Source organism: Pseudorca crassidens, chromosome 9 (genome assembly GCF_039906515.1).
Source record: "Pseudorca crassidens isolate mPseCra1 chromosome 9, mPseCra1.hap1, whole genome shotgun sequence".
Lineage (NCBI taxonomy): Eukaryota > Metazoa > Chordata > Mammalia > Artiodactyla > Delphinidae > Pseudorca > Pseudorca crassidens.
In genome coordinates, this window is record NC_090304.1 from 95,581,911 (window position 1) to 95,600,597 (window position 18,687).

General features: G+C 44.3%; 3 protein-coding genes across 3 annotated transcripts in view; 2 read left to right on the forward strand and 1 right to left on the reverse strand.

Annotated features, from left to right (window-relative positions):
• Nucleotides 1–599: 599 nt before the first annotated feature.
• On the reverse strand, nucleotides 600–4,794 carry CD3D (CD3 delta subunit of T-cell receptor complex). The gene is made up of 5 exons (XM_067747675.1): nucleotides 4,691–4,794; nucleotides 2,837–3,055; nucleotides 2,252–2,383; nucleotides 1,925–1,968; nucleotides 600–1,703 (listed from the first exon to the last, which is right to left on the reverse strand). Exons 1-5 carry the CDS (start codon nucleotides 4,743–4,745, stop codon nucleotides 1,638–1,640), a joined length of 516 nt encoding a protein of 171 aa, XP_067603776.1. The 5' UTR covers nucleotides 4,746–4,794; the 3' UTR covers nucleotides 600–1,637.
• A 1,643-nt stretch (nucleotides 4,795–6,437) lies between these two features.
• Nucleotides 6,438–15,452, forward strand: CD3G (CD3 gamma subunit of T-cell receptor complex). Its single transcript, XM_067747676.1, has 7 exons — nucleotides 6,438–6,692; nucleotides 9,571–9,594; nucleotides 10,077–10,292; nucleotides 11,097–11,228; nucleotides 11,882–11,925; nucleotides 12,676–12,759; nucleotides 14,495–15,452. The coding sequence occupies exons 1-6, from the start codon at nucleotides 6,638–6,640 to the stop codon at nucleotides 12,739–12,741; spliced, it is 537 nt and encodes a 178-aa protein (XP_067603777.1). The 5' UTR covers nucleotides 6,438–6,637; the 3' UTR covers nucleotides 12,742–12,759; nucleotides 14,495–15,452.
• A 2,436-nt stretch (nucleotides 15,453–17,888) lies between these two features.
• Nucleotides 17,889–18,687, forward strand: part of UBE4A (ubiquitination factor E4A) — a 33,971-nt gene continuing 33,172 nt past the window's right edge. The window contains exon 1 of the mRNA XM_067751182.1: nucleotides 17,889–18,036. The gene's annotated coding sequence lies outside the window, so the exon portion shown is untranslated. The remainder of the gene's footprint in view (nucleotides 18,037–18,687) is intronic.

An 18,687-nucleotide genomic window follows, 5' to 3' on the forward strand; every position in this document is an offset into this window, starting at 1 on the left:
CAGTGAATTTTGAGAACTGGTGAGCTGTAGAGGGGGACATAAGGGTATATGAGGAGCACAGGGTCAAAGGAAGTGTGCAGGGCACGGGAAGGACACAAGTATTGCTGCAATGCAAGCCGTGGAAGAGTTGCCCAAGGTGGAGGGATCCAGTGTGAAAATTGGATCTAGGGCTAGGAGGACTGCAGCAGTAGGGTATAAAGGGTAAGAATGAAACATAACCATGAATGAAGCCTGTGTAAATTGGAAGTTCATTCTGTCCTAACAAAGTTAGGGTCTGTGTGTATCTTGAGGAGATAGTGGGCAGAATCATCCAGACCTCTGGCTATGTGGTTGCTAATAATTTTCTCCTTTGGGAACCCTGGTCTAAGAAACTCCCACTCTTGGGGACTTTTATGGTGGTCCAGGGGTTAAAACTTTGCCTTCCAATGGAGGGGGTGTGGGTTCGATCCCTGGTTGGGGAGCTAAGACCCCACATGCCTCGCAGCCAAAAAACCAAAACATGAAACAGAAGCAATATTATAACAAATTCAATAAAGACTTTAAAAATGGTTCACATCAAAAAAATCTTTAAAAAAAAAAAAGCCCATCTCTCATTAAACTGTTCTGAAGTTTATTGAATTACTCTTACGCAGAGAAAAAAAAGAGGGGTTCCCACACATGGTAGACAGGCATGGGCGTAAAGGACACAAAAGAGTAAGTGGCCTCAATTCTTCCTCTAAACCAGAGATTCTCTGAATTGAGGCTGCTTCAGAATCACCTGGGGACCCAAGAGTGTCCCCAAGTGGGACCCAAGTGTGTATTTTTTAAATAAATCCCAAAGTTTCAGAACCACCACTAACCCAATGGCTAAAGATGCCATCTATTGAAAATATCCTAATTCCCCACCCAGTCTCAGACTCCAGCTTTCCAAGTGTGTGGAGAAGGATAGTACGTTTTAATTGATGAAGAGTTTCTGATGCCAGTTTACTATGCAGAAGGCAGGGGTGGGGCAGGGAAAGGTTCTGAGGAAAGAAAATAGAACGGTACCTTCTATACAGGGGAAAAGGGTACTGAAGGGGCCCTGGCTGAGACCTCCTTGTAGGTAGTGGCTACCACTCCACAGGAGTCATAAAGCCAAGGCCAGCCCCTTAGCAGAAATGGGACTTTGTCATACACACTCTCGGAGTCTTGATAAGAAGTGATCCTCAGGGCCTTTGATGTCTCTGCCACCTCCGCTCATGATGTCATGGAAACGTCTGAGTGGCTGTGTCCCTAAACACAGCAGCCCGCCCTCCACTGTGGTGAGGAAATCAAAGCCGTAGAAGGGTTGTAATAGGGGACTGGAGCCAAGAGAGTGTGGTGGGGCCGATCCTGCACCCAGGGAGCCCACCAGGACAGAAACACCAGTGGGTCAAGATACGGTGGGAGACGGCCCATCACACGGTCCATGTGGGGCAGAGGAGGGAAGTGATGAAAGAAGGACACAGGTGGGCAGGGGAGGGCAAGGGCCCAGTCAGGTCAGGGCCACTCCCATGCCTTGTCCAGGAGCCTTCAAAAGTCCAGGCGCCTGCTGAGTGAAGGAGGACAGCTTTCTTGGCTGAGCAAGGAGAGAAGGTCCAGTCGATAACCAATGAGCCTAGAAGCCACCAGCCTCAGGTTCACTTGTTCCGAGCCCAGTTCTCACCAAGATGACTGTACTGAGCGTCATTCCGATCTCGAAGGGGCTAAGAGATGAGAAGGAGAAACAGGGAGGCAGTGTCAGAACTGTCCCAGGGAGAACCCCAGCAGACCCCAGAGATGAGAGATCATTCCTGGCCATTCCAGACCCCCCAGTGACGGATTCCCCACTAGGACCTTCACACACATACACATTAAACCTAGTATCAGGCTCTCCATCCCCACTCACTCCTCCCCCCATTCTCATCTTTTTCCCCTCAGGGCTCACCTGATAGAGCTGGTCATTCCCCAACAAAACTTGAGTGTCAGCAACTAGAAGAACCAGGGAAAGAGAGTCAACAAGGGCCTAGGAGATGGGACAGGGAGACCCCATGAATGCTGCAGGGGGACTTCAGCTGGTCACACCCTTGGAAGTCTGCATGAGCTACATGGGCACCTAAGTTCTGTCAGCAACCAGTTGTAAGAGGCCTTAGGAGATTGCAATAGTGACTCCCAGATGAGACACAACCCACCTCCAGCCCCATTCCTTAGCAGGTACACACTCATACCCACATTCACAGCCACAACACACACATGTTCTGTCCCTTCCACTTACCCCTGGAGAGCCTTCCAGTCTCGTGTCCAGCAAAGCAGTAGACACCCAAAGCAAGGAGCACAGTGGCAATGATGTCAGTGATGACGATGCCTGCCAGGGTGGCTGAGTCCAGCTCCACACAGTTCTGGCACACTGTGGGGGAAGGGAGGCCGAAGGAGAGGTGGAGGGTCTTCAAGATCAGGGAACCATCTCTGCCTCTTAAGTCAGCCCCAGGATCTCTCATGCCAAGACCCAAACTTGGAAAAAGTCCTGCTGAGAGCCTTGATACATCTACCTCTAACCTTCAACCCAAGAAATCCCTGAGGAGAGCCAAGAAGTTGTCTCAGCTTTGTAGGAACTTAAACAAGGCAGTAGGCCAACCACTCTCCCCACCAAGCCCCTACTGCTTGGGTCACAAGGTCCCTATTGTTCTTTTGCCATTAAGCTATTTCCCACTCAGGGCTCCAAAATCTGGCTCATGCCATTACGAGAACAACCCAGTTTGTTGAGAGCACAGACTGGTACACCAGAGCTCCCTACACCTAGAAAGTTCTCATATACAGAGGCCCCATCCATTCCAACGCAAAGGGTCTTGGAAGCACATACTTCGATAGTATACTTGCAGAGTAGGTGTTTTGCTGGTTTGTCCATCTGCCTTATTGCACACATACACTCCTCGTGGGTCCAGGTTGCGTTTTCCCAAGTCCATAGTTTTATTGCCTAAGGCCAGTTGTCCTACCGTTCCTTCTAGCCACGTGATACTCTCATTGCATCTCAAAAACACTCTGTCCTCAAGTTCCTCCACAGAGATATTGAAGGGGCTCACTAAGGGAAAAAATACCACAATTGGAGCCAGCTCTTTGGTCTGCACCAGACTGCTTGTTCTGCTGAGGCTCATACTTAAGAAGGACCAATTTCCAAGTCTAGAATAGTTCATGGTTTCTAGTGAGAGAGACGGAAGTCACAAGAGAAGTGCTTCAATAGACTCCCCACAAACTGCGGGGACCAAGAAGGACATGAAGATACAATCCAAACAGAGGACAGGCCCTGATGGACATGGAGCAAAAGAGGAAAACATGGAGTTGGGTCGATCCAAGAACCTTCCTGGAAATGTGTTCAGACCACTGATTAGAAGTAGGAGGGGAGCCCAGACTGCTAAAACACCCAAGAGATATGGAAAGGCAGAAGAATGGTCCTCGATTGGAGATGTCTTCATTTTTTTCTCCAAGAAACCTTCTAATTCTACTTCCCAGCCACCTGCAACACTCCCAGGTCAACTTCTCATCTTCTGCCCCCTCGCCCCACCCTTGCCCCAACCACTACCAAGGGAATGGTACTACTAAAGCCTTTCCTATGGCCAATGATGGCTGCGGGTAGGAGAGAAGCTAATATGAATTACCATCCCAGTGGTCCAAAAGGGGACCTAGGGCAAATCCCATGTAAAGATTTTTAGTTGTTCCACCCTTGCTTAGGAGGAGAGGGACAGGAAAAAAAATTTTTATTGAATCTGTTCTTGGGGCTCCACACAGGTCAAGTCTTGTGGGGAGTTTAAGGGTTGGAGGTACGAACAGCACCTTTCTAGATCCACTGAACTGCTGTGACTGAGAGCATCTCCACAGCCCACAAAGGCACTGGAATCTATATCTCCAATCCCAGGAAAAAGTGGAATCTACATTCTTCCTGAGATTCATGGTCAGTAACCAATTTGGATAGAAGAGCATCCTCTAGAAAACCCCCCGAAGAGCCATTTCTCATGCCTCTGTAGCAGGTCAGGAGAAAATGCATGTATTCTCAGGGAGATCCATGTAGATCAGATGCTCCACATCACAGAGTCATGTATTCCTTGGGGATCCGCTTCCAATGGAAATCCTGGATGTCCCAAAGAAGCTGACTACTAGGGTAACCATTCATCCTAGTTTGCCTGGGATTGAGAGAATACCTGGGACATGAGAGTATCAGTTTTAAAACCAGACAAACGTGGATGAGTGGGTCATTCTACTACCCCAAATCTGCCCTCCCTCCTGCTCAGCCTCAATTTAACTTTTCTCTTAAAGCATTCCCCTGAGTGCTGGGCCATGGCCCCAGGTGGTGACATCATGATGGCCAAATGACCAAGAGTCCTGGATCCCAAAGGCTCTCTGCCCTAGAAGGAACAGTGCTCCCATTACCAGCCCTAGGCTAAGGCACACACATACTGCAACACTTCCTACAGATCTCTGGCCTAAGGTCTTCAGAGAGACATTCAAGGCAAAGATGCACCCCTAGCTGGATTCAGTCAAAGCCAAGAGCCTGTGCTTCCCAGACCCTGTGCTACATCCCAACATGGCCCTCCTTGACAATGCTGCCTGGTGAATTGAAGCTAGCACTGAGAAGGACTTTCGAGTGGACCACATTCCAGGTGGTAATGTCGCTCTTAGGTCCCTTCTCCAAGATGCCCCCATCCACCCAGAGAAGCCTTACCTTGGGAGAGAAGGGCAGCCAGTATCAGGCCAGACAGAAAACTTCTGTGTTCCATCTTCCAGCAGAATTCATCCAGAAGACAGACCCAAGTCACAGAACTATCAGCCAAGGTGAAAGCTGCCTTCCCCCAACTGACTCATGTGTACCCGGAAAAAGTAAAGGGTGGTGGAGGCACTAGAAGACGCCTATTTCTCTGCTCTCTGCTGTTGGTGATGGGAGGCTGCCAGGGTAGAGGTAGGCTGGGGGTGGGGTAGGAAGGAAGCAGGTGCAAATTGCTCTTTCTCAGAGCATGGAGGGTGGGGGAGGGGTAGAAGGGGGAAGCAGAGGATATGGAAAAGGTTGCCTGGACTTCTAGGAAGTAAAAGGAGATTCAGGGTGTCCTTTCTTGAGTCACTGATGAAAAACAAGAAATTCTGAGTTCCTGTCAGCAAACATCACTACATTTACTCACCACCTAAAAACTGCCACCTCTCAAAACCCTTGAGACAAGCTGTGAACCCCATCCCAGAAGCCATATCAGCTAGGTTCCTCCCTTTCCTGGTCTTTCTTGGGACCCTACCCGAGGTCCTCCTTGGGCCGCCTGGGACACCACACTAAGTAGCTTCTTTTTTTTTTCTTCTTCTTCTGTTTTTTTTTTTTGTTTTTTTGTTTTTTTGGTTTTTTTTGGCGGTACGCGGGCCTCTCACTGCTGTGGCCTCTCCCGTTGCGGAGCACAGGCTCCGGACGCGCAGGCTCAGTGGCCATGGCTCACGGGTCCAGCCGCTCCGCGCCATGTGGGATCCTCCCGGACCGGGGCACGAACCCGCGTCCCCTGCATCGGCAGGCGGACTCCCAACCACTGCGCCACCAGGGAAGCCCCTAAGTAGCTTCTTACCAGTGGGAGTTTGAGCTTTGGGAGCCCTCTAACGAGAGATTTACATCCTGGCTCCAATACTGCCTACCTGCTGGGTCTGAGCCAGTCACAGAATTCTTCAGAGCCCGATTCCCTCAGTACCATGAGAAGAATTCGAATGGAATGTTTCCATGGTACCTGACACTTCATATGTTCTCAATAAGAGAGAGAGTTATTAATAACAATATGATTAATTCGCAGCACAATTGAGTCTCCCCAGGAGACAAATGGACTTTTTTCCTCTGGGCTATGGAAATCCCAAACTGCCTACACTGTCGCAGTTAGACTGTAATTTATCTGAGGGTAGAGAGCGTACATGTCTTGCTCACTTCTGTATCACCAGCACCTGGCCTGTGCGTGGCACGTGATGAGAGCTCCGTACATTTTTCTCAATTCACTGGCTGACCGGCTGAGGGGCCTGAGGTCCTGGGAACACAGCTGACCCTAGTCCTTGGAAATGTATGGTCTGTCTTGGTGGAATTGTCCTACCTATTCCTTTCCAGGCAGGCACCACTCTGATGATCTCATCTCAAGAGAGCAGTGAAAAAAAATCCCTGGACTGAGGTGGCTTTCTGTTCAGAGTTCCAGCCCCAAGCACCTAAGAGTTCCCACCTAAATTCACTAGTTCTAACAACAACAGCTAGCAACAGCTGGCTGAGACCCAAGTAACAAGTGGTGGCAGAAACGTTTTTCTTCCCCTCATAAAAAGAAAGCGGCCCAGGCCCCCTCCTGCCCAGCACCCAAGGTGGCTTTCCGTACAAGCTGAGTCTCTGAGATGGGAATCCAGCACTCCCTCACGCTCCCTCCCCTCCACCACCCACGCTCCTCTCCTTAACTGAAAAGCCAGAGGTATCTGCACCTGCAGCCCTCCTGAGCCCTGCCCCCACCCACTGCCCACACTTGAAGCAGAGGGTGGAGGCTCCGGGTTCTTGCCTTCTCACAGGGGCCCCAGCCTTAAGGATGCTGGGCGGAGCCAGGCTATACGCTAGCACAGGCTGGCTGGCTGGCTGCTAGGGGCTGCTCAGTGCTTCTGCGGGAGAAGAACAGAGGCTGCTATGGAGCAGGGGAAGCGTCTGGCTGGCCTCATCCTGGCTATCACTCTTCTTCAAGGTAAGGGCCCGCTAGGGGGTCTGACAGTCTGGAGAAGGGCTCAAGGGAAGAAGCCATAACAAGGGGGCAAGAATATTTGGATCCCCTAACCTCGAGCTGTCATCCTAAAGTTCAGAGAAGGAAGGGCAAAAATGAAGCTTCTCACTGCTCTCTGCTAAAGAGAAGCCATGTTCCATGGGAGAGATGGAGTCCTTGTCTCTTAAGAAATCAAAACAGATGACTTTACTGGCTTGAGAGAGAATCCGGATGCCACCATCTTAGGTTTGAATGTAGCCCAAAGGGCACAGGCCAGGAGTCTGAAGAGAAACGTATGTGTTCCTTAACTCAGAGCTGGGGTTAGGAGTAGACCTATGAAGCATTCACTCACTCTGTTGGTCAGCTGGTCAACAAATACGTGTGAGATCCTATTACGTGTTAGGCTATAAAGGTGAATAAAAACCTTCTGCTCCAATTAGCTCATAGTCTAATTGAAGAGATAAGTTTCAACGTTGCCAGATTGAGTGTAAGGTTCAATATAGGTTGCCTGAACAAATATTCAGTTGGAAATACAATAGGAAGTGGATGAACTGGGCCGATGCCTGGAATCTGGACTAGAGGTGATCCTCTCCACATTGAAAGTCGTTGAAATCACGCAAGAACTATGAGAGATGTGAGGAAGAGGAGGCTGAGGATAGAACTGTGAGGATACCACCTTTAAAGAATAGTTAGAGAACAAACATGTCAGTAAAGAGATAAGGGAATGATCCAAGAGCTGAAATAATCGGATTAGTGCTATTCCATAGAAACCAAGGGAGTAGAGAGCTTCCAGAAGGAGAAAATCACCATGAGTATGAAATGCTAAAGAGACGTCCACTGATATAAGAATATATTCAAAAGTTTAAGTCTGTATACATACTACCAAATGTAAAATAGATCGCTGGTGGGAAGCAGCCGCATAGCACAGGGATATCAGCTCGGTGCTTTTGGACCACCTAGAGGGGTAGGATAGGGAGGGTGGGAGGGAGACGCAAGAGGGAGGAGATATGGGGAGTTTTGAATCAGAGTTAGAATGAGGGGACTCTTTTTTCCTCCCATGGTGATCAGGTGGATGGGGAGAAGAGCTAGTTAGAAATCTGCTTAACTCTTTGTCTTGCTTTTCTTTATCTTCATTTACCCATTTATTCACTCATACATTCATTCGAAATATATAAAGCTCCTACCATATTCCAGGCACTGTGCTGGGTGAACTATTCATAAACAGTTCACCCCTATATGAAGTTCTAAGACTGTTGACTCCTTCCAACTGTTTCCATCACACTTTGATCTATGCCCCCATCTCTCCCCATAACAAACTCTACCCCTAGCCAAACTACCTCTTTTGTCCTTTTCCAAGTCTGTATCTTTGTTCAGCTATTCTTTCTACCTGGAAACTCTTTCTCTGTCTGGTGAATTCTTACTCATTCTTCAAGGCAGAACCAAATGCCATCTTCTCTGTCAAGCTTTCCCTGTCCCCTCACCCTTGGTCAAAATCAATAGTTTCTACCCCTTTCCATATGCATTTATACAAATACTAAATGATAATTTACAAGTACTATTACATTTATTACATTTGTGTTTATTTTTTTCCCACTTCATTGTAAACTCTTCAGAAGCAACAACTAGTTATTTGTATCACCACCCTTTTCTTCCACACTCGTTACTCATTACTCGTTACTCAGACATATAATAGTGGTAAGTGTTTGGATTAAATCCAATTGAACTGAACTCCAGTGTTGGTTCTCTATAGTATGTCTACCATGCAACTCTACTACTCTGAGTTTTGAGACAGATTTGAGGGCTATTTAACAGCTAACTCTTTGGGGACATTCAGGGTTTCCACAAAAAATGGATCACCAAGGCTGAAGGTTTTAGAAGTAACTCAGCTCTAAAAGGCTTTAGCTAGTGCACACCCAGTCTTTGCCAGGGCTTTAGCTGCTAAAGGAGAAGAGCATTCCACACTGTACAGGCAATACCCTTACGGATACTGCAATGCAGTTCTGCAATGCTAACCGTCCAGAGTTAGTGTCAGACCTCAAAGGTTAAGGGCTCAGTCCCCAAAACGACTGCCCTCACTTTAAAAGCTAGGCACAAGTTCAGGGATCCTCAGACTACCCACACTTCTAACGAACTGCCTACAAATCTGGAGGGTTCCCAAGAACCCCCTCAGAATTTGCTAGAACAACTCACAGAACTCCGGAAAGCCCTATCCTTACTACTACAGTTTTCTTACAAAAAATAAAATCAGATCTATCCAAATGAAGAGACACATAGGGTGAGGTCTGGGAGGGTCCTGAACACAAAGCTTCCATGCCCTCTCCTTCAGGAATTAAAATACATCACCCTCCTGGCACATTGATATATTCACCAACTAGGAAGTATGAATGAGTTTTTATTGGGGTTTCATTACATAGGCATGATTGATTGAATCACTGGTCGTGTGACTGAACTCAATCTCCAGTCCTCCTCCCCCTCCTAGGGCTCAAAGCCCCAATTCTCCAATCACATGTTTGGTCTTGACCAGTCCCATCCTGAGTCATCTCATTAGCGTAAACTCATGTGTGATCCAAGGGCCCACGAGGAATCACAAAGGCAATCCTGTCATTCATGAAATTCCACGGGTTGAGAAACTCCCTCCCAGCAACCCAGGAGAAAGACCAGACAAACTCTTTGCTATACAACACCCTAAATTCGGTTTGGTGATTTAGGCAACAATCCAAAGAAATAGGTATAGATACTGTCACTCGCATGAATTAGGCTCTTGCTCTCCATGTTGGCCTCAAATGACCATGGAAATGATACATCAGGGGATCTGAATGACTCCATGCCCAGCTGATCCTCTGTCTCTCTTCTGTCTCTACAGGTACTATGGCACAGTTGAATGAAGGTAGGGGAAATGGCTTCTTTCTATCATCAACCTCTGAGGAAATTCATGGAAGTATGGCTTCCCACAACAGTAGTCCTATAGGAGCAAGTGAAGAGCCAAGAAGGGATGGGATGATGAAGGATAGACAGCAAACCTCCCCAGTGTCAACCAAATCAGTGGCCAGCCTTGACCTCCCTGGCAGCTTTCCTGTAGCTAAACAATTAGTTTTCTGGTTCTTGGAGGAGAAAGAGGACCCTAGCAGCTAGGCACTACTCAAAGCACAACCTATGAACCAACAGCATTGGCATCACCTGGGAGCATGTTAGAAATGCAGAATCTCAGTCCCTCCCCAGAACTATTGAATAAAACCTGAAATTCTAACTAGACCCCATGTGATTCATGTGCACATTAAAGCTTAAGAAGCAGTACTGTCATGGTCTCCTGATGCCCTGGGACAGGGAGAATTTCAGAGGCAAGATCTTAACAGACATTTCCTTTTTCAGTAAAAGTGGATGACAATCAAGAAGATGGTTCAGTAATTCTGAATTGTGACATGAATGAAAATGTTATCAGATGGTTTAAAGATGAGGTGGAAATAAGTCCTGTAAACACAAGTAAAAAGACTTGGAATCTTGGAAGTAGTACCAAGGACCCTCGAGGGATATATTGGTGTCAAGGATCAAAGAACCGTTCAAAACCACTCCAAGTATATTATAGAAGTACGTATCCCCTTTGGTTTGCTTGTGTGAAATTAAACAGTACTTGCTGCTCTGGTGAGCTTCTTGTCTGGGGTGAGTGTGGAAATAGATGCTAAACAGTGAAGTAAGAGCCAGTTTTCTTAATCTCAACATAATTTTTTTTTAATTTATTTATTTGGCTGCGCCGGGTCTTAGTTGCGGCACGCGGGATTTTCATTGAGGCATGGGGGATCTTTAGTTGCGGCATGTGGGATCTTTTAGTTGCAGCATGCAGGATCTAATTCCCTGACCAGGGATCAAACTCTGGCCCCCTGAATTGGGAGCATGGAGACTTAACCACTGGACCACCAGGGAAGTCCCTCAACTTACTTCTTTTTGAATTTAACAAAGTAGCTCCCCCAAATTCTTGAAAAAACATAGCCTGTGTTGTAAAGCCTGACTCACTTTTGGGTAGGCCCCACAGATTGGAGCAGTCAGCAGTTTATATAAAGTGAGTTAGGGCAGGTGAGGGAGACAGGGGAGACTACCAGGTAAGTAACAGGAATGTAGAAGGCAGTTGAGCATGGAGAATGGGATCTGGTCTTCCTTATATTTCAATAGTTGCTGGGACTAATACTTCATGGGCTCCCCCAGGACTCCTGGGGGACAGAGGAACATCAAAAAGCATTGAGTTCTCAGCCCAAGGATCTTCCCAGGCAATTCCCTTGCCATACCACCCACAGAGAGAACAGTCTTCTGCCCTAGACAGAGGTATTATCTCAGGAGAAAAAAATCCAGAACAACTTTCACACCTCGAAGGAGGCTTATCCTTCCCTTTCCCCACAGTGTGTCAGAACTGCATTGAGCTGAATTTAGCCACTGTGTCTGGCTTTATCTTCGCTGAAATCATCAGCATTTTCCTCCTTGCTGTTGGGGTCTACTACATTGCGGGACAGGAAGGAGTTCGCCAGTCAAGAGGTAAAAGAATGCTCTTAGCTGAGGGGTGAGACCACCTGGGACCCTTAGCCTTCTTCCTACCAAAATAGAACCAATAGAAAAGACTGGGTTGGCACGTGTCACTGATGAGCACGACTGGGTGGGGCTCTGGTTCTGTAGGCAGGAGAAAAGGACACTTGGTGTTTTCACAGCATATTTGCCTATCTCAAGATCCAACTCTCTCTGATTTGTCCTCTGTGCTTTTTAAGAAACTCTTTCTTGAAGTAAAACCTACATACAGAAAAGGGCATGAATCACATACACACAGCTCAAAAAGCTTTTCTAAAAAAGCAAACACACACATGAATCCAGCACCCAGTTTAAGAAAGAGAATTAACACTTGTGGTCACTTCCAGCCTCCACTTAGTCCCAAAAGCGACCACTATCCTGACTTCTAACAACATTGATTCATTTTGCCTGTTTTTGTTGCTTACGTAAATAGACTCATACAGTAAGTACTCTTGTGTGTGGCTTCTTTTGCTCAACAATATGCTTGTGACATCTATCCATAGTGTTATAGGTAGATGTATTTCACTAATTCTTATTGCTATTCAGTACTCCATTGGGTGAATATATCCCAGTATATTATTTATTCTATCTTGTGTATGTGTACCTTTTGTTTATTTTTTGTGCAGCTTCAGACAAGCAGACACTGTTGTCCAATGACCAGCTCTATCAGGTAACGGAATGTGAAGTGAAAGAGACATTGCTAGTTAGTAGTCGTAAAATTTTGGAATGGGGGGGCAAGTTATTTGGAAGAAACTGCTTAGGACATACCAGACGATGGCATTGTTATCCCTTTGGGTAGAATGGACGAAATAAAGAGAAGAGTTGAGAGAGACTGAGGTCAGGGTCTAGTGACAAAAAGTTGAAGAACACACAGAGAAACTAGATACAGAGCCTCCATTCTTGTCCTCTCCCACCCCCAGGACCATGAAGAAACCACTCCAAAGCCTTGAACATAAAAAGCACTCAATAAGTATGCATCAATAGAAAACAAACTTATGGTTACCAGGGGGTAAGGGCAGGGAGGGATAAATAGGGAGATTGGGATTGACATACACACACTACTATATATAAAGTAGATAACTAATAAGAACCTGCTGTATAGCACAGGGAATTCTACTCAATACTCTGTAATGATCTATATGGGAAAAGAATCTTAAAAAAAGTTTTTTTTAAAAAAAGAGTGGATATATGTATATGTATAATAGATTCACTTTGCTGTATACCTGAAACTAACACAACATTGTAAATCAACTATACTCCAATAAAAAAATTTTTAAGTATATATATATGAAGAAAGGTGAAAAAAATAAAGACATTTAGAGTGAAAGCTAAAAATTTTTTTTAATTAGAAAATAAATATGCATCAAATTAATTCATAGAGGACGATGGAAAATGATTATGACTGTACTATCCTTTTTAGCCCCTTAAGGAAAGGGAAGATGACCAATACAGCCACCTTCAAGGAAACCATTTGAGGAAGAATTGAGTCCAGAACTCTGAGTAGGTGTGTCTCTCTACACCAATTCTAAGAACGTGCCTTTGCACTACCTGCCTTCCCAACTACTGCCAAGTTTATCTCCTTTCCCCAAGCAGCTATAAGGATGGGGGGTAGGGAGGATTGATTGATAATTCCTTGGGGGGAGGGGGATGACTTCCTGTGCATTGTAGGATTTTTAGCAGCATCCCTCGCCTCTGTCCACCAGATGCCAGTAGTACTCCCCAGCTGTGACAACAAAAATATCTCCAGATATTGCAAGTATCCCCACGGGATGCAAAGTCGCCCTTAGTTAAGAATCACTGAACCTATATTAACCTTCTAATCACCCAAGCAATCAATCAGAAGTTCTAATTCAATCAACCAGAAATTTCAGTCAGTAAAACAGGGCCCAAGCATTATTTGGTTTTCTGAACCAGTTACAATTTTTCTTTTTTAATCCAGGTGTTTTCCCTTCTATCCAGTTCTCAGAAACAGAGCAATACATTTTGGAGCAATCCTAGTAGAGATTTTCAACCCTAAATCTAGACTCAAGATTCCCAAAGGTGACAAATGGAGAGGAAAGGCCATCAGAGCAAATTCGGGTTTTTCTCAAAAAAAAAAAAAAAAGTAAAGTAAAACTTGTATGGTGTTTCAGGAGCGCCACCTATTGGAAGTAATTTTTCTGTAAAAGAAAAACGAAACGGTCAAATAACCTCCTTTATTTGAATACCATTTTTTTAAGTTTGCATTTTTATTTACTTTCTTTATAAGTCATAATTCACATGGTTCTAATATGCAGTGAAAGGTCGCCCTCCACCTCCCTCTCCAGCCACCCAGTTGCCTTCTACAGAGGCAAACAATAATACTAGTTTCTTACATAGCTTTACAAGATATTTAAAGTATTATATATCGGAGGTATTCTAGGCATACATAAGCAAATTCTTTTTTTTTTATGGATGATAAATGCATCGTGATTTTTTGTTTGGTTTGGTTTTAGCTGCGTTGGGTCTTCATTGCTGCACGTGGGCTTTCTCTAGTTGCAGTAAGTGGGGGCTACTCTTCACTGCAATGCGCTGGCTTCTCACTGCAGTAGCTTCTCTTGTTGTGGAGCATGGGCTCTAGGCGCACGGGCTTCAGTAGTTGTGGCACATGGGCTCAGCAGTTGTGGCACACGGGCTTAGTTGTTCTGCGGCATGTGGAATCTTCCCGGACCAGGGATGGAACCCATGTCCCCTGCATTGGCAGGCAGATTCTTAACCACTGTGCCACCAGGGAGGTCCCCAAGCAAACTCTTAAGCACACATTATTCTTCCTTCCCCTATTTTTCACACAAATGTTATCATACTATACATCTTGCACTTCTCACCTAATAAAACCTGAAGATCACTTCATACCAATATATAAAGGAGCTCTTTTTTTTTTATGCAGCCACTTTGTACAGATCCCCTATAATTTATTTAACCAGTCCTCTACTGATGGAAATTTACGTTTGTTCTTTTGCTCTTACAATGCCACAATGACCGTATAAATGTCGTTTTTTTAAATTGTATTGAGGTATAATTTACATAAAATTCACTCATTTTAAGTGATTTCACCTGTTCTTGGTAATTTTTAGCAAATTTACCCAGTTGTACAACCATCACCATAATCCAGATTTAGAATATTTCCATCAGTCTCTTAAGATCTCTTGTGCTCTTTGCAGTCACTCCTTGTTCTCACCCTCAATGCCAGGCAATCACTAATCTCTTTTCTATCTCTTTAGATTTGCCTTTTCTGGATGAATGGAGTTATACAATATGCTGCTCTGGACATTCTCGTACAAGTCTTCGTGTGGACATATGTTTTCATTTGTCTGGGTTGATATCTAGGAGTGAAGGATTGCTGGGTTGTATGGTAAATTTATGTATAACATTTTAAGAAACTGCCAGTTTGCCAAACTGGCTGTTCCATTTTACATTCCCACCGGCGATGGATGAATGAGGTTCCTGTTTCTCCACATCTTCACAAATATTTGTTACTATCTTTTTTAGTATAGCCACTCTAGTAGATGTAAAATAGTGTCTTATTGTGGCTTTAATTTGCATTCCCTAACGACTAACGATGTTGAACATCTTTTCATGTGCTTATTAGCTATGCTTATCATATCTTTAGTGAAGCGTGTGTTCAAAACTTTTTTTTTAATTAAGTTGTTTTTCTTCTTACTATTGAACTGTAAAAGTTCTTATATATTTTTGAATACAAGTCTTTTATCAGCTACATGATTTGCAAATATATCTACCAGTCTGTGACTTGTCTTTTCATTTTCTTAGTGGTGTCTTTTGAAGTGCAAGAGTTTTTAATTTTGCTGAAGTCTGTTTTATCCATTTTTTTTAATGGATTGTGCTTTTAGTGTCATGTCTAAGAAATCCTTGCCAAACCCAAGGCCACAAAGATTTCTCATATGTCTTGTTTTTACAGTTTTATTTCTAACAATAAATGTCATTTTGAACATTAAGACTATTTGTAACAAATACAAATAAATGGAATTGTAGGACCATAATGTATTTGCACCTGTAATTTAATTAAATATTGCCAAATTGCACTTCATTGAGGTTGGACCAATACATAATCCTAACAAGAGTGTCTACTGTTCCATACACAATCTAACAGTGTACTATTAAATTTTTTGAACTTTGCCAATCTGATAAGTTAAAAATGGCATCTCAGCTTAATTTTAATCTGCATTTTCCTAACCATTTGTTTTTCCTTCTCATGAAATACAGGCTCATATCCTTTGATTTTTTTTTTTTTTTACTGTTACTCTTGGTGTTTAGAATATAACCCCTTCTCTAAGTGTTATTTATTTATTTATTTATTTATTTATTTATTTATTTATTGGCTGCATTGGGTCTTCGTTGCGGTGCACGTGTTTCTCATTGCAGTGGCTTCTCTTGTTGCAGAGCACAGGCTCTAGGTGCATGGGCTTCAGTAGTTGCAGCACGTGGGCTCAGTAGTTGCAGCATGCGGGCCCTAGAGTGTGCGGGCTTCAGTAGTTGTGGCGAGTGGACTCAGTAATTGTAGCGCACAGGCTCTAGGGTGCACGGGCTTCAGTAGTTGTGGCACACGGACTTAGTTGCTCCGTGGCATATGGGATCTTCCCAGACCAGGGATTGAACCCAGGTCCCCTGCACTGGCGGGCAGATTCTTAACCACTGCGCCACCAGGGAAGCCCCTGATCTTCTTCTTATTGACTTGCAACAACCCTTTACATATTTGGGAAAATAGATCTTTTGTTTGTGGCATTAGTTGCAAATATTTTTCCAGTGTTGTTATTTAGATTTTGACTTTACTTATGGTTGGTTTTCTATACACATTTTACAAATATTTGACTGTAGTAGAATTCACTGTTCTTTTATGGCTTAGATTATTCTTTTACAAAACTTCTCCCATTAATTCCTATAGCATTTTCCTGGTTTCACTTTATATATTTAAATCTTTGATCCACCTTGAATTAATTTTAGTGTAAAGGTCTAATATATTGACTAACATTTAAATCCATAGCTACCCACTTATTCTGGAAGTATTTATTGAATAATCCACCTTGTGCACATTAATTTTAAATGCTACATTACCACTCCACACTCACCAGATTGTAAGCTCCAGGAAAAGTTGTATTTTTTTTCTACTTCTGTAGCTTCAGGAGCTAGAACAATGCTGGAACATAATAGGCACTCTAAGATTGCTCAACATTTGGTGTGTGTGTCTGTGTGTGTTACAGTATACTATTCAGTGGCATTAAGTACATTCACAATGTTGTGCAACCATCACCACTCTCATTTTCAGAATTTTTTATTATCCTGAAGAAACACTTTACCCATTAAACAATAACTCCCCATTCCTCCCTCACCCCACCCCTGGTAACCTCTTTTTTACTTTCTGTCTCTGAATTTGCCTACTCTGGGTACCACATATAAGTGAAGTCATACAATATTTGTCCTTTTGTGTCTGGCTTATTTCACTTGGCATAATGTTCTCAGGGTTCATAGCAAGTATCAAAATTTCCTTCCTTTTTAAGGCTTAATAATGATGTGTATGTATATGCCACATTTTGTTTGTCCATTTACCCGTCAATAGACATTCTGGGTTGTTTCCACCTTTCACCTATTACAAACGATACTGCTATGAACAGTGGTGTACAAGTATCTGTTTGAGTCCCTGCTTTCAATTCTTTGGAGTATTTACCCAGAAGTGGAATTGCTGCATCATATGATAATTCTGTTTAACTTTTTGAGGAACCACCAAACTCTTTTCCCAAAGTGCTCCACTATTTTACATTCCCATCAGCAATGCACAAGGGTTCCTATCTCTCCACATCCTCACCAAGACTTATCTTCTATTTTTTTTCATAATCACCTTCCTAATGGGTATGAGGTGGTATTTCACTGTGGTCTTAATTTGCACTTCCCTAATGATTAGTGACATTGAGCTTCTTTTCATGTGCTTATTGGCCATTTGTATATCTTCTATAGAGAAATGCTTATTCAAGCCCATTGTCCATTCTTTAATCAAGCTGTTTAGGTTTTTGGTTGTTGAGTTATAGGCTTTTTATATAACTGAATATTAACTTTTTATCAGATATGTGAGTTACAAATTTTTTCTGTCACTCTATGAATTGTCTTTTCACTTGCATGCTTGAAAAGTATGCTGCTTCCTTTGCCTTTGTGTACCTCAAAGTAACCTTTAGGATGTACTCGTCTTCACTTTACAAATAAGAAAACTGCACTCCAATCAAAGCATATCTTAACACATTTCCGGGTACCTAATAACAGTTCACAAGTTTCAGTTATTGTTAATGCTACTGTTATTGCTTCATAGATAATAATTATCTATGAAGAGTTACAGAAGCTGTTTCAAAAAGGTCTAAGATCGGTGGGACAATCAGCGTAAGTCCACGGAGGCCTTAGCAGTGCCAGGGTTCACCAACTCATACGTGCTGCTGATACGTGGGTTTCCGAGAGCCGCGTATGCCACTGAGCTCCACCACAATCCGCTCCCAACTCAACCTGACCCGCCCCCAATCCAACCCCAAATCCACTTCCGGCCACTTCCGCCCCGCCCAAGCCAGTTAGCGCATGCGCAGTGGGGATGTTTGCGCGCCTTCTTCTAGCGCAGGGCGACACACCCAGCTTCCGGCGCCCAAATAAGATTCCACAAGGCCCGGCGCCTTGTCATGACGTTAGCTCCGGTTGCCGTGCTGAGTCGGAAGTGGGAACGCTTCGGCCGCTGAGATTCTGTCGCGTCGTCGCTGCTGGCCCTCAGGCTCTGGTAAGAGAGGATATAGCTGGAGGGGAGGGGATCGTTGAGTCTCCAATGGGATTTTTTTTCTCCTAGTCGAATGCCAGTCCAAACGTCTGCACTCTTACCTCCTCCAAATGCCTTCTCCTGTGCTTTCCTAAACACTGTCTCTCTCCTTCATGAACTTCGACCCTGTCTGCCTTGGGAACCCCTTACAGTGCTCCAGCTACTGGCATCTCTGCCCCTCTTTGCCATTTCCCTCCTGGAAAAGGCCGAATCCTGGCCTTGCATTATCTTTGGTTTTCTTTCTCTAGAACGTGCCCCGAGTGGGTGGGTCTCCCTCTGTGCCGCGAATCCCTTATGGAACCTGGAGGGACAAAATATAAAGAGTAGACAACAAATAGCTAGGTGCAAAAGAAGAGAAAATTAAGCACGAGTCGCAGTAGTCAAACCAGTCGAATCCGTATGGCAAGGTGTTGATATTTCTAAAGGCAAGTGATCAGTTCACCACTCAAAACTCCCCCGGCACTCTGCTTCTTGCTCCATCAGCAGTTGGGTTTAGAAGACATTTCTAAAATTGAGTAACCAGAGCTCAGGAGCTTATACTTGATGGGTCTTCTCTTTGGATTCAGTTTTTCACTCCCAGAACAAGGATATGTTTAGTCTCACTGCCTTGGTCTG

Coding starts and splice junctions, on each gene's coding strand:
- CD3D (XM_067747675.1), bottom strand. CDS start 4,745: ATGGAACACAGAAGTTTTCTGTCTGGCCTGATACTGGCTGCCCTTCTC. Junction 3,056..4,690: donor GGCTGCCCTTCTCTCCCAAG/GTAAGGCTTCTC, acceptor TTTTTCCCTTAG/TGAGCCCCTTCAATATCTCT. Junction 1,969..2,251: donor GACTGGAAGGCTCTCCAGGG/GTAAGTGGAAGG, acceptor TGGTTCTTCTAG/TTGCTGACACTCAAGTTTTG.
- CD3G (XM_067747676.1), top strand. CDS start 6,638: ATGGAGCAGGGGAAGCGTCTGGCTGGCCTCATCCTGGCTATCACTCTT. Junction 6,693..9,570: donor GGCTATCACTCTTCTTCAAG/GTAAGGGCCCGC, acceptor CTGTCTCTACAG/GTACTATGGCACAGTTGAAT. Junction 10,293..11,096: donor ACTCCAAGTATATTATAGAA/GTACGTATCCCC, acceptor CTTTCCCCACAG/TGTGTCAGAACTGCATTGAG.